The following is a 15,678-nucleotide window of genomic DNA, read 5'->3' on the forward strand; positions in this document are numbered from 1 at the left end:
ACCCAGGAAGAGATTTCCAAGCTAAATGTAGAAAGATGAACAAACGGAAGCACGTACACACAAGTGTTGACAGAATCTGTATTAAGGCAGCGGATGCCCATGTAGAAATGCAAATTGTTTTAAGAGATGGCGCCCAGGAAGAGACTTCCAAGCTGAAGGAAGCACAACAGAATGCCCAGCAACACATGTACACGTTTAAGATTGATGGGAGAAGAATTCCCAAATAGTAGTGGAGCTTGAAGCCAATGTCGCTAGACTCAAGGCCTACCTACACCCAGTAATGATGATGCACAATGGAAGTTAAATGTGCTTATGGATGCAGTGTGATCTTGCTGAGATGCCAATGCAAGCAGCTGGCCCTAGCAATATACCCTCTATGCACACTAAGATGCTGAGGCTGTATCTAGTACAGTTTGATATTCTCTTGGATGAGCTAGTGAATGCATTTACCTTTAGGACCATACTTAATAAGGTTATAGAGATGAATCACATCCTACCTTAAGTAAGGTAGGATGTATTTTGATGGTAGCAGCACTCCATGTCATCTACACCTTGCTTGTGCACAACCTCTAGTGTTGGATCAAAGGGGTATTGCATTAGATTTTATTCTTCCCCCCGCCCCCCCCCCCCCCCCCCCCCCCCCAAACAAGAACATATGATACGTGGTGCTTTGACAAAGATGCAATGCACATTTATAATGATTGAGAGCCAAGGCAAGGCAGACACGAGTAAGAAAGGTAGCCAAGACACGAGTAAGAAAGGTCAGGACCACCAGCTGATGGTGGTCAAAGCAAGCCTAACTTGGACAAGAGCAAAGAGAAGAGGGATCAATGTAAGGAGGACATTTTTTACATGTGCCCACTGCCAATACCAGAACTACATGTCATAGAAGGGGTTGCAAACAACCAGCAATGGAGTGGATGAGGACAAGTTTATGGAGCTCCTGACTACCATCCCAACTCTGGAAGAAGGACATTTCTTGGGCTTGTACATATTAACATGCCTAAACAAGAAACTAGCCCCGCCTCAAGAACTTCCAAAATTAGATAACATATTGTATCCATGCACATCAATCCAACCTTCATGCCCATTACTAGGTGGCAGGCATTGGAGTTGGAAAGAGGAGCTGGGGAGAAGGAGCCAAGCATGATGTACTTCAATTGGCCATACTTTTTTTGAACTCACAATAAAATAAAATGATAAGATGATCGAGAGGATGAAAAGCTAGAAGCTTATGCCAGATCCAGCACTACAAGATACAATCAGATTCTTCAAACTAATATGCATCCTTGCAATACAATTTGGCCAAAGACCCACCACACAATTGTATGGTCAAAGACCCACCACACAATTGTATGGTCTTTGACCTTAATAAGGACCCACTATGGCACAAATACAAGAAAACTACTAGAAACTAAGGTTTTTGCCCCACTATTGCACTTGGCACTTGTACAATAGTGCAAGCACTAGGAGTGTAAGATGGCAATGGAATGGAGTGTAAGTACATGTAGCTTCCTTCACTAGGAGGTTGAGCAATTGAAGTCCCCTAACAACCCTTGCATCAACTATATCTATGTATGTGGGGTTCATATGAATGGACATGGATTCAATCATGTTTGTTCAATCCCTCACTCATGAGAGATGCAAAGGGACTAAGAGAATATTATGCAACAAGTAATTTAAATGTCTTGAAATCATAGTGTCACTTTCTTTTCAACCCTTGTAATTATAAATATATTACTATCTCGATACAATTATTTTTGTCTTGCATGCACAATTTTTCAAACATCAAACTCAATATCAATAGCACACCAACAATGACCACACTATCATCCACGTGGAATCTTATCCACATGAATGTTAAACTTTAAGAACTCTTTTTCCAAATTCATCCTTTCATGATTATCATCAATGTCTCACTTTCAAATTAGACCCTTTCCATGAGTAGCCCAGTTTTTATGTGTATTTGGAAAATGTACACGTAAAATTTGTTTTAAACGAGGAAAATGGGACAAAATGCCATATATATATATATATATATTTACTTTGTTTTCTACCTCCAACAAAAGTCTTGGACGAAGATGCAAGCTTCTAGATACAAAGAGCCAACAATGAGTTATCTATAGAAAGTCCTCATAACCATTTAAAAAAAACTCAAGAAAATAAGGAGTTATTAAAAAAAAAAGTCCTCATGACCATTGACTTTTCAAGAGGGCCATTGGATTTATAGCTACCCACAATCTTGTTTCTTATAAAGCATGGTTGGGTAAACAATTTCTAGTGAACCTCACATGAATCCTTCTTACTCTAGGTTAGAGAGAAAATGGTAATTTTGAACAATATCATGGGTTGAAAAATAGGTGGACAAGATAGCTATGGATTAACAAGATTGTGTTAAAAAATTTATAAAGGCTCATATTATTTCCAATATATATTTTTCCTAAAATTAAAGTGGCCGTAGTAGAGGATTCTAGCCCACGCAGTATAGGGACAGGGACGTGTGTGCGCTCACGAGAACACTGACTGCTGCCTTATCCTTTGCCTACGTTTTCTTGAACCCCTGGAATGAGCATTAAATGCATACACTCTTCATGCGATTCGTGTGTTTATATAAAATACATTTATAGTAATATAAATAGAAGTCTATATATATATATAAGTTTGGGATCCTTATAAGCTCATACAAGTAGAAGCTGCTTTGTAGATGTTTGGGATTCTTGTAAGCTCATACAAGTAGAAGCTACTTTGTGTGTGTGAGACTCTGCGTGTGTCTGTAGTGTGTTATGGCGCCTCCTAAACCTCAAATTGAAATCAAGTACACCAAGCTCTTCATTAATGGAGAGTTTGTTGATGCTGTCTCAAGTATGCTCACCTGCACCCTCCTGTATCCAGTGTTGTGATTTGTGTTTTTCTAATTCGTTCATTTAGCTTACAAAAGTTATGGTTTGAATTTACATCTACAAACTAACTATGCTGTGAATCTTACATCTCAGCATAAGTATCACGAGTAATCATATTCCCATCTTCCATTCAATATCCATTATATTCACTGCATCCATTATTATAATCGTTACCTTTCTTAATTGATTTGCCGCGCTTGACTAATCAGTCTCCTTGGTTTGCTTCATTATACTCATTCTAATGATTCAATGTTAAGGTATGTCTACTTAATTCTTCTTATGGAATTATTCATTCTTATTTCTAAATCAAAATTGCTTGATTCTTCCATTGATCTAGTGTTTACTTGAATTCTCATAACTGCCTGATTCTAACTTCGTACGGGATGTTAAAATCTCTTCTTCCTGATTCGCATGGCCCGTTCTATCCATTGAACTAAATTTTAGATGTTTACTTTATTTATCATAAATCATTCTAATGCTTTGTGATGAAATTATTACTTGAAATCTTACGATCCTCTCTAATGTAAGCTCATATGATTACCTGATTCAAGCTCATATGATTACCTTGATTATGTCCTGTGCTATAGTTTTGTTGGTTGATTCCCCCCCCCCCCCCCCCCTTTTTTTGTGGGTGCAGAGAAGACTTTCCAGACATTAGACCCGAGGACAGGAGAGGTGATTGCAGATGTGGCTGAGGCCGACAAGGCTGATGTGGACATTGCTGTGAAAGCTGCGCGGAAGGCCTTCGATGAGGGCCCATGGCCGCGCATGACTGGATATGTAAGCTGCTGCTGCTGCTATTCTCCTTTTGAGACGTTAATTTTTCGGTTATAATTCAGATTTACTCCTCCTTCCTTGCAAAAAAGTTTCAGGTTCAATGTTGCATAAGTCCTCACGTTCTTGAGCTGTCATGTTTTCAAATTGCTCTCTCATCCCTTTGGCACTGGGCCTTTACACAAACAGGCTTCACCCTGTCAGAGAAATTGATGATGGGCAGGCAACCGCCACTCATGAATAAGTAATCGAGCCTGTCTGCAAAATGCCGGCTGGGTATGTACTGGCCGACCTGCAAAAAGAGGGCAGTGTGTGTAAAGGCCCTTAGTATCCATGCTTATCCATGTAAGCATGGCACTGCACAAATGGCACATGGAGCTCCTCCACACCTCTCAAGATATCTGGCTGTGTACAGGAACCTCCCATCCTCCCAAAAGTCTATATACCACATGATAAACATATTTCACCTGAAAATCCTGATTATGAAGGTTTGCCCCATGATGATGCCTTCGTCTAGTTCCAACTTAAGTCTCGTGTTTTTTTAAATAATGTTCTCAGGAAAGGAGCAGAATCTTGCATAAATTTGCTGACTTGATGGAGAAGCATACAGAAGAGCTGGCTGCTCTGGAAACTCTTGATAATGGAAAGCCCCTTGATATGTCTAAGCAGCTGGATGTGCCCTTTTCCATAAAGATAATCCGGAGCGCAGCCGGTAAAATATCAGGAACCATCTATAACCCAAATTATTTGTCTGGTGGGATGCGTGTGAAGGCCACCCTACTGAGCAAGAATATTCAAATTTTGAGTTGCAGTTCCATCTTTTGGTTCTTACAATCGTTCAGTTTCACTCTTGGCCAGGATGGGGAGATAAGATAACCGGAAGTACATACAAGCTGGATGGACCTTACCAAGCCATCTCTCTTTACGAGCCCATCGGAGTCGCAGGAGCGATCATCCCATGGAACTTTCCAATCTTCATGTTTTCAATGAAGGTCGGGCCGGCTCTGGTGTCGGGATCTACAATAATTGTAAAGCCTGCTGAGCAAACCCCCCTCACTGCCATTTACCTTGCATCCCTTGCAAAGGAGGTGAGTGTATTTAACCCAAGTTTAAATTCAACTTATCATTAGACATGACATCAAATCAATCATGAAGGTTTCTATGAATGCCAAGTTGATATCTAAGAGCATGGACTTGGCCAAGCATGCAGATTTCACAAGATATATTTCTGCTTTGGTGCAGGCGGGCATTCCATCCGGAGTGCTGAACGTCCTCCCCGGTTTTGGAGAGACAGCAGGTGCAGCAATCTCTAGTCACATGGACATTGACAAGGTACAATGAAGCGGCAATTACGCTCATTACAAAACCCACTGAGCTTATGCATAATAGGGTTTCGTTGGATGTTTCTGTGCACTAGGTGGCTTTTACCGGTTCCACAGAAGTTGGCAGACTCGTCATGGAAGCTGCCGCCAAAAGTAACCTTAAGCCTGTGACTCTCGAATTGGGTGGCAAGTCTCCTCTTATCGTATGTGATGATGCAGACATCGACATAGCCGTTGAAGTCTCACATTTTTCCCTCTTCTTCAACATGGTCTGCACATGCCAAACTATAAAATTCCAATGCATTTGGGTTTTGGAGTTTCTTTTTCATCAGAAGTGGTCTCTGTTTCTCAGTCAGATGTGTTGGCTTTGGATGGGTTATACAGGGACAATGCTGTGTTTCTAGTGGCAGAGTGTTTGTACAAGAGGGCATCTATGATGAGTTCTTGAAAAGAGCAGCCAAGAGGGCAAAGAAGCGCGTTGTTGGTGATCCGTTCCAAAACGGAGTGGATCAAGGTCCACAGGCAAGTCCATTGTGAATCAGATTGTCACCTCCCAACACCCTGCCCTGTAGGCTGTCCTGCTCCCTTAGCAATCCTCCCATTGAGGAGGGTAGCATCAAAACCACACACTGGGTTCAAGACTTTCTGTATCGACACAAGCTACATGCTTGGGCATGCCACCGCTAACCTCGATTGTGTCAGGCCAGAACAGACTCTATTTGTTTGTATATGTCAAGTTGTGACTAAATTCTCACTTTTTGGTTCTTGTTTGCTTGTGGATAGGTGGACAAAACTCAGTTTGAGAAGATCCTGGGCTACATTGAAAGTGGTAAAGCTGAGGGAGCAAAGTGTCTAACTGGTGGGAACAGATTTGGAAACCAAGGGTACTACATAGAGCCAACAGTCTTTGCAGATGTGCAGGTAAGAAGTTTGCAGGAGTTACACTATGTGGGTTCCATGTTATGGCTTTGAGTTACACGGCTATGCATCCAATAAGAATGACGAACTCGTGTGGTTTCTGTGGGGGCAATTATGTGAACGCAGGATGGCATGAAGATTGCCAAGGAGGAAATTTTTGGACCAGTAATGTCGGTTTTGAAGTTCAAGTAAATCCTCAATCATGGAAGCAAATCATTCATCTTTCTGTTCCTGCAATTATGCTGGTAATGAACATAACCATGTTGGGGTCTGGGGTGGGTTATGTGCAGGACTTTGGATGAGGTAATTAAGAGGGCCAACAACACCACGTATGGCCTGGCAGCTGGGATAGTGACCAACAACGTTGATGTTGCAAACAGGTTGTCCCGGTCGATTCGAGCAGGCACGGTCTGGATCAACTGCTACAATGTTTTTGATCCAGTTCTGCCATTTGGTGGCTACAAGATGAGCGGGTTTGGGCGCGAGGAAGGCCTCCATGCTGTCCTCAACTATATGCAGCTCAAAGCTGTAGTCACCCCCCTCCATGATTCACCCTGGCTGTGACATGATGAGGGCGTGGAAACATATAATGACTCTTGTTATCCTTTTAGTAGTTACTAGTACCAGTACCCATGCTATGCCCTTCCTTTCGTACACAATCTTGTTACAGAAAAAGCTAGTCACCCTCCTCCATGGCCATGTGCAAAAGCCCTTTGTATGATCTTCCCTTGTACACAACCGTCCTATGTTATGCATATGCTATATCTATCGTTCTATATGGAACACTACCATTTTGTTGATGCTAGTCTTCCTACAGAAGCGTTTCTCTTTAAGCATGAACTGCCTCTCACAGCGTCATCAACATTGCTTGGGGTGCGATTTGATGTCTTCATTTCTCAGTCACCTTTTGTACTGGAGATTCAGATGTAACACTTTCCTCTTGTACATAATACATATCACTGATCAGTAGTTTAAGAGTAGTAACACTTTCCTCTTGTACATAATGCATATCACTGGTTAGTTGTTTAAGTGTCTTGTGTGTGCTGAATGTGTGATGATCAGTTGTTTTAAGAGTCTTGTGTGTGCTGGATGTGTGATTCTACCACTCTTTTCTATCTCTGAAAACCATAGCACATGGGCACAGGTAATGATTATGACTTTTTTCCTCCAACATGTGTATATGTAGCACCTTATTGTGTTGGTCGGCTAGCATAAAATGTTGTCGAGACATGTTCACAACCTACCAGGTCATCACTTGCCATGGCCAGTCCCTCGTGCTTGATGTTTGACTGCTCTCATCCCTACTCCGTTGCCCGACTCCCATAGGCTAGCCAGGCGTACCTCGGGTGATGCATTAAAGAAACACTACAAGCCATTGAGTATTCTCGGCTACGAAGAGCTCACTCGGAGAAAGGCCTAGGAAAACTCTGCCATCCACATTCGAGCCACTAATGCATCTACACAAATTGATCGCAATACATGCTTGCACCAGCTCTAATGCACCTTAAGAAACAACACAAGCCACTGAGTATGCTCTGGTAGCTCACGAAAAGCACACTCTAGAGAAGCCCTAGGAAAATGCTGCTTTCCACATTCGAGCCACTAATGCATCAAATGCAAATGAATCGCAATACATGCTTGCACCAACTCTAATGCACCCTCGAATACTTGCACCAAATCTATATCCATCAGTACTGCTTGGGGCATTCTTGCACCAACTCTAATGCACCCTCGAGTACTTGCACCAAATCTATATCCATCAGTACTGCTTGGGGCATTCTGTGATGCCTCCGTCACTCTCTACTTTGGATTGGGTTAACTTGAAAGGCCTTGGTTGTTGTTAACCACACTGATTAACATAATTTTTCAGGCATGGTTATGTTTTTTGTAATTCATTGTTATGTAATCGCATTAGCGCTTAATGAAAAAGTTACATGAGCTGACCGAGTTTACAACTTGTGTAATGCCAGTCACACAAGAATGAGCCTAGATGTACATAGACATAGGAAGCCAATCTTGCCAATTGTGAATGGGCAACCGGCCATTATAGAAAGTGAGCTCATGTATCTATACAGGATTAACCACAACCCCACCTCCCTCCACGTGGGCAAAGGAGGTGGGACTATTTCAAAATAACCACTCCTCATGCAAGCGTGAGGAGGAGCCAAATCTCACATCTTCCAATGCAATTTTGAATTTGAATCTAAGAAGATCTCATCTCACATCTTTCAATAAATTCTTTGTATACATGCTTACATACCTATAGATACACACACTTATATATATTATGTATGTATGTGTATCTATAGGTATGTAAGCATGTATATATAAATAGTGTGCATGTGCATGTGCGTGTGCGTGTGTGTGTGTGTGTGTGAGAGAGAGAGAGAGAGAGAGAGAGAGAGAGAGAGAGATTACAGATGCATTTATTTGAAGTGAGCACACCTCACCACTCATCTTTACCATTAAAATTTAATTAATTAAAATTATATATATGTGTGTAAATCTATTTAAGTGTTGTGTGTGTGTGTGTGTGTGAGAGAGAGAGAGAGAGAGAGAGAGAGATTCTATGTGAGAGAGTGTGCATGAAGAGAGACAGAGTGTGTGTGTGTGTGTGTGTGCATGAGAGAGAGAGAGAGAGAGGTTGAGAATTTCTATGTAGGAGATAGTTTGTGTGGGAGGAGATAGTGTGTGTTTTCATTAGTGTATGTGTGGTGTGTACATGTGTGTGTGTGTGTGTGTGAGAGAGAGAGAGAGAGAGAGAGAGACGACATATAATTTTTACGTAGGAGATAGTTTGTGTGAGAGGAGAGAGTGTGCGTTTAGATTAGTGTATGTACGGTGTGTACATGTGTGTGTGTGTGTGTGTGTGTGTGTGAGAGAGAGAGAGAGAGAGAGAGTATATGCATGCATGTGCGTACATCTGCATCTATGTGTAGAATGTGCAAGAGAGAGAGAGAGAGTGAGATGGGGCAGACCTGGAGAGAGAGAGAGAGAGAGAGAGAGAGAGAGAGAGAGATGTAATGAGGGAGGGTGAAAAGAGAGAGAAAGAGAGTGAGAGATAGAGAATAAAAAGTATCTTTTAATAAAATATAAATTAAATAGAAAACATATATGTATATGTGTGTATACATGTGTGTGTGTGTGTTTTTATTTACATTTATATATACATATATACATATGTATATATACATACATACATATGTATATATATATATATACATATATATATGTATATATATATATATATATGTTTGTGTGTGTGTGTGTGTGTGTTTAGATGTGTGTATTTTATATTTATCTATATATTTAAAAGTGACCACAACTTATCACCCATCTCCGCATATTAAAATTTAATCAAAATTAATTAAATTTTGTCAATGTTTGTATTTATATTTTTAAATACATGTATATATGTATAAGTATATGTGTCTATGTATAGGTTTATGTATCTAAAACATAATATTGTATATACTATATATTTACATATGTGTATGTGTGCGTGAGAGAGAGAGAGAGAGAGTGTATAAGTGAGAGACAGAGAGATTGAAAGAGAGAGAGAGAGAGAGAGAGAGAGAGAGAGAGAGCGCTTCTATGTGTGGGAGAGTGTAAGAAGAGAGAGGGAGTGTGTACATGTATGTGTGTGTGTGTGTATGTGTGTGTGTGTGTGTGTGTGTGTGTGTGAGAGAGAGAGAGAGAGAGAGAGAGAGAGCAGGTGTGTATATGTGTGTACATGTGAGAGAGAGAGAGAGAGAGAGTTTCAACATTTGAGAGTGTGCGTGAAGAGAGAGAGAGAGAGAGTGTGTGTGTGTGTGTGTGCATGAGAGAGAGAGAGAGAGAGGCTGAGAATTTCTATGTAGGAGATAGTTTGTGTGGGAGGAGATAGTGTGTGTTTTCATTAGTGTATGTGCGGTGTGTACATGTGTGTGTGTGTGTGTGTGTGTGTGTGAGAGAGAGAGAGAGAGAGAGAGAGAGAGACGACAGATAATTTCTACGTAGGAGATAGTTTGTGTGGGAGGAGAGAGTGTGCGTTTAGATTAGTGTATGTGCAGTGTGTACATGTGTGTGTGTGTGTGAGAGAGAGAGAGAGAGAGAGAGAGAGGGAGAGAGAGAAAATATATGCATGCATGCGTGTGTGTGTGTGTGTGTGTGTGAGAGAGAGAGAGAGAGAGAGAGAGTATATGCATGCATGTGCGTACATCTGCATCTATGTGTAGAATGTGCGAGAGAGAGAGAGAGAGAGTGAGATGGGGCAGACCTGGAGAGAGAGAGAGAGAGAGAGAGAGAGAGAGAGAGAGAGATGTAATGAGGGAGGGTGAAAAGAGAGAGAAAGAGAGTGAGAGATAGAGAATAAAAAGTATCTTTTAATAAAATATAAATTAAATAGAAAACATATATGTATATGTGTGTATACATGTCTGTGTGTGTGTGTGTGTGTTTTTATTTACATTTATATATACATACATACATATATATATATATGTGTGTGTATATATATGTGTATATATATGTGTATATATGTGTATATATGTGTGTATATATGTGTATATATGTATATGTTTGTGTGTGTGTGTGTGTGTTTAGATGTGTGTATGATATATCTATCTATATATTTAAAAGTGACCACAACTTATCACCCATCTCCGCACATTAAAATTTAATCAAAATTAATTAAATTATGTCGATGTTTGTATTTATATTTTTAAATACATGTATATATGTATAAGTATATGTGTCTATGTATAGGTTTATGTATCTAAAACATAATATTGTATATACTATATATTTACATATATGTATGTGTGCGTGAGAGAGAGAGAGAGAGAGAGAGAGAGAGAGAGAGAGAGCTTCTATGTGTGGGAGAGTGTAAGAAGAGAGAGGGAGTGTGTGCATGTGTGTGTGTGTGTGTGTGTGTGTGTGTGTGTGAGAGAGAGAGAGAGAGAGAGAGAGAGAGCAGGTGTGTATATGTGTGTGCATGTGAGAGAGAGAGAGAGAGAGAGTTTCAACATTTGAGAGTGTGTGTACGTTGACAGAGAGAGGGAGAGGGCATGTGTGTGTGTGTGTGTGTGTGTGTGTGTGAGAGAGAGAGAGAGAGAGAGAGAGAGAGAGATGGTTGTAGAGAGGGAATAGTTCTTTTCTGGAACCTTGGTTGGCCGCAGCAACGCGCGGGTGCAATACTAGTATAAGTGATTTATGAAATATGAAAAGGATGATCCCATTATCACAATTGAGTCTTGCCTTCTCTCTCTCTCTCTCTCTCACTCACTCTCTTGTATGGTATGGTAATAAGCTTGTATTGGTGAATGCTTACTTGCTTGATTGTCGTGTGTGCATGGAGTGGATAATTCTTGTCTTGTCTTGCCTTCTCCTCTCTTCTTACTTCTCAAGATCCCTCTTGCATGCACATTGGCATTAAGTTGAGGTAGATCTCTCCATAGCTCTCTTCCTCTTTGCTCTTTACCTAGTTTGTGAGACTCCATTTGAGTGACACAAGTGGAGGTGGAGAGAGCCCCTAGCCGTCTCACATCGGGGAGTTAACCCTCATTAGCTAAGTACTAGTCTCCAAATCGACCCTTATATGGTTCCTTTCTCTTCTTCTCTCCCTCCCTTGTGCAAGTTAGTTTGTTTTTGGCTAACATCTTTGGCACTGCTACCAGGGATGGGCATTTAGCTTAGGGTCCTCCACAATCCACCACGTGCTAAAGTCGTTTCATAGCCCGGTTGGAGTGTAAATCGACCGATGGTTGTTTGATTTTGTCTACTTCAACTATGGAGTTCAATGGAGCATGAGGAGCTTATGAGTCTTCATCAGATGCCGGAGACACAAGTAAGTGCTTGAGCTTTGCTCTTGAAGTTCATCAATTTTGATTTTTTTCAACATTTATCAAACTTTACACAACTAGCTTAATCCTTTAATTAATCTTAGGTAATTAGGTTTTCTTAGGAATTTTAGGCATCATTGGGTAGCTGGAGACTAGCTCTAGCCACCTAGAAAAAGAAAAACACAAAAAACATCAGGGAAGGACCCAAAACATCAAAATCAAGGACAGAGAAGAGGCAAATTTTCATTCTGTCTACCTTCTGAGGAGCGTACAACCGTACCCTTCTTAGTGCCACTGTCATGTCTTCCTTTGCCACGCCCGTGTCTGTCTTCCTTTACCACGCCCATGTCTTCCTCTTGAGCAAATCTTCTAGAATCAGTTGAGGGGAATAAATTACATTTACTAGGTATAAAGGGCATTTAAAAAGGGTACAAATTGGGTATTACTGTACTGTCAAGGGAATAGCAGTGGGTGGCTGTCAGATGACACGTCTACCCTGCACAATTAACTGATCCAAGAAGCGTACACCCATACCATCTCAAGTGTACGCCCATACCATCCCAAGCGTATGCCTGTATATTCAAGACACGCATGGGTCCTTCTCAGCGAACACCTGTGTCTTCAAGCTTATGCTCGTACCATCTCAAGACATGCCCGTTCCTTCTGACCCACCACACTCGTGTCTTCATCTCCATCAAGCGTACGCTCGTAGCCTTCTATTAGCCATGTTTGTGTCTTCATCTCCATCAAGCACGCGCTCGTACCCTGTATTAGCCACGTTTGTGTCTTTTAGAAGCATACGCTCGTTCTTTCTTTCAAGAGTACGCCTGTACCTTCTTACAAGCGTATGCCTGTACCATCCTTTTTTTAAAACAAAAAAACAAAAGCTTTCCTCCAGAGGGAAATCTAGCGCTACCACTTTCCACCTTCATGCACTTACACTGGGGGAAATTGGTACAAAACAACCCTCTGTTTGATGACATAGATCTTCCTGATGCCCCCTCGCTTATAAGATCGGACCCTTTGGTCAACACAACATGGAGCAAAACGGTGTTGGTCTTGGACATCACCAATGAAAGTGAAGACCATCCTAGCACAGGACGCACTACCCCCGACTTAGAGACAGGAGGACTGGTGGCTTAGTGCATGGATAGACCACCACCTACATTGGAGCAAGAACCAGAGTCTCCTACACATTCACACAGAAGTCTCACTTTGAGACTCTGAAACTTTATCCTGGGAAATGCACAATCATATAATCCACAACCCAGGGATAGAGGCATGGAATGCCAGCCCGAAAGAGAGCCCACACCGCCTCTAGACCATAGAACAAAAATGGGGCAAAGCAAGAAAGTAACCCAGCCCAGACTAATTTTCCAGTCTAGGGGGTCATGCCCGCCACATGAATGGCCAACAAATACCAAGACCATAGGCCAGTGCTAAACCTAGATCAAGAACTAGCTCTCCAAGGGCCTGAAACGTCCTATCAAAGAGAGAGAGCCTACCCGGCCCAGTCATACCAACCCGCGGCACCCATGTCTCCATCTGTATACCGTCAATTGTCTCAATTCTAACCGACCCGTGAGGTGTGATCTCAAACACTCGGAAGGGTCCTAGGCCTCAGTATTTGAGTTTCTTTTTCCTGGTGCTTCCTACACCATACATGAGGACAAGGTCCCCTGTTTTTAGTTTTTTTTGTTTCAAGTTTTTGTCGAACCAATGCTTTCTGCGTAGTTTCTCGACCATGAGCCCATGCGATGCAATTAGTATGGTCTCACTAAGTTTCTCTAAATCGATTAGCCTTTCAGCTAATGCATTCTCTGTTAGACGTTCTTGCACTACAATCCTTAAGCTCGGAACTAGGTATTCCATAGGTATTACTATCTCAACACTATAAGATAGACGGAAGGGAGTGTATCCTGTCGCTACCTTATATGATGTTCAATATGCCCATAGGGCTACAGTCAGCTTATGCTCCTAGTCCATTCGACTTGCTTCCAAGATTTTCGTCAAGATAGTACACAAAATTTTGTTTGTACTCTCTGCTCGACCATTAGCCTGTGGATAATAAGGTGATGATTTCTAATGGACTACTAAGAATCCAGCAAGTAAATGATCAATCACCTCATTAATGAAATGTGAGCCATGATCACTAACTAATTCTAATGGGTAGCCGAATCTCGAGATAATTTGCTCATATAAGAATTTTGATGCTATTCATGCATCAGCTTGCTTCGAGGCTCTGGCTTCTACCCATTTGGTGAAATAGTCCATGGCCATGATCACATATCGGGCTTGTGATGGATGTGCCACTAGACTAATAGGTCCAACAAATCTACCCCCATTTCTTGAACAGTTGTCTTACAATAATAGGGGTGAGTGGCATCTTGTCCCTTTATTGTGGAATAGAAAATTGTTGACATTCCTCGCATCTTTTGACAAATTCTATAGCGTCCCCGAACAACGTATGCCACCATAATCCTACTTGAAGAACCTTGCGAGCCATAATCTCTCCAGCGAAATGCCCTCGGCTATCCCTGAATGACCTTTATCCAATATCGTACGAACTCATCTTCTCTCATATATCTTCTTAGGACATTGTCTTTACCTAGCTTATATAGTTCTCCCGCAATTAATTGATAAGGCGCAGCAAGCATGATAAGCCGTTGCATTTTATCTTTATTCAAGGGTGTTTCTTGTGAAAAACAATAAGCTAGATAATCTCACTCCATTCGGGTACCATGTCCAATTTAAACAAACAAGCATCAGGGAGGTCATCATCAACACACTTGCTGGTTTCCCATTTGGAATTCTTAACATATGATCGGCCAACACATGTTGTGTCCCTTTCCTTATCGCCGTAACTATAAAGTCAAATTCCGATAGTAATAGTAACCAGCGTGTGATTCTTCCCGTGGTGCAAGGCTTGTCCACCAAGTATAATAAGGCCTGATGGTCCACGAACGAAGAATACGAATAGGTAATGTTGATACGTCTTGATAGTGTAAACCATGGCCAACCCCTCTTGCTCTATGGTGGTGTAATTCACCTCTACATCATTCAATTGCCGACTAGCGAAATAGACTGGATAGTCCAATTTGAACTCATCGAGCTATGCTAGTACGCATCCAATAGCAAATTTTGATACATCAATATGCGCATGAAATATGAGGTCCCAATTGGGGGGTCTTAGAATTGGTGTGCTAGCCAATGCTTACTTCAATCGATCATATGCTTCGTGGCATTCCTCAGTCCATTCAAAGACAATGAGTAGCTTGTACAATGGCTTGGCAATTTCAAGATAGAAGATTATGAAGCGGCAGTAATAGCCAACGTGGCCCATAAATCTTTGCACACCTTTGTAATTAGTGGGTGGTGGAATCTCCAAGATCAACTTGACCTTGCTGTCATCCATGGAGATATACCGTTCTTTGAGACAGTGTGTCCCAATATCACACCATGTTTGACCCAAAATTGACACTTTAAAGGATTTAGGGATATACGATATAATCGACATCGCTCAAACACCTTCCTTAAGCAAGCCAGATGGTCTGCCCATCGAGAGTGTGCACACAGATCATCAATGAATACCTCCAACCACTTCTACAAGTAGTCTTTGAAAGTTGTGCACATAAATCCTTGGAATGTTGCTGGGCATTGGTGATACCGAAGGGCATGACTTTGTATACAAATATCCCCCACATTGTATTGAAAGTTGTCTTTTGCTGGTCCTCAGGTGCTATCGACACATGATTGTAGCCTGAAAATCCGTCCAAGAAGCTGTAAGCTTCTTCACCAGCCACTCTCTCCAAAACATGTTCCGTATATGGCAATGGATAATGGTCTTTCCTAGAAGCTGCGTTGACCTTTTTAAGATCGACACATACCCTAAGTTTCCCATTCTTTTTTGGCACTATTACGATTGGTGACAACCAATCCGTA

At 41.5% G+C, this 15,678-nt stretch overlaps 1 protein-coding gene across 1 annotated transcript; it reads left to right on the forward strand.

The window, feature by feature from the left end:
• Positions 1 to 2,477: 2,477 nt before the first annotated feature.
• LOC147624270 (benzaldehyde dehydrogenase, mitochondrial-like) lies at positions 2,478 to 6,898 on the forward strand. Its single transcript, XM_086819243.1, has 10 exons — positions 2,478 to 2,862; positions 3,538 to 3,680; positions 4,233 to 4,386; positions 4,533 to 4,762; positions 4,917 to 5,006; positions 5,092 to 5,265; positions 5,381 to 5,518; positions 5,780 to 5,917; positions 6,041 to 6,102; positions 6,205 to 6,898. The coding sequence occupies exons 1-10, from the start codon at positions 2,784 to 2,786 to the stop codon at positions 6,476 to 6,478; spliced, it is 1,482 nt and encodes a 493-aa protein (XP_086675369.1). The 5' UTR covers positions 2,478 to 2,783; the 3' UTR covers positions 6,479 to 6,898.
• The last annotated feature ends 8,780 nt before the right edge of the window (positions 6,899 to 15,678 follow it).

The sequence above is a fragment of the Cibotium barometz genome, chromosome 25 (assembly GCF_041138505.1).
Source record: "Cibotium barometz isolate CiBa-2024 chromosome 25, ASM4113850v1, whole genome shotgun sequence".
Lineage (NCBI taxonomy): Eukaryota > Viridiplantae > Streptophyta > Polypodiopsida > Cyatheales > Cibotiaceae > Cibotium > Cibotium barometz.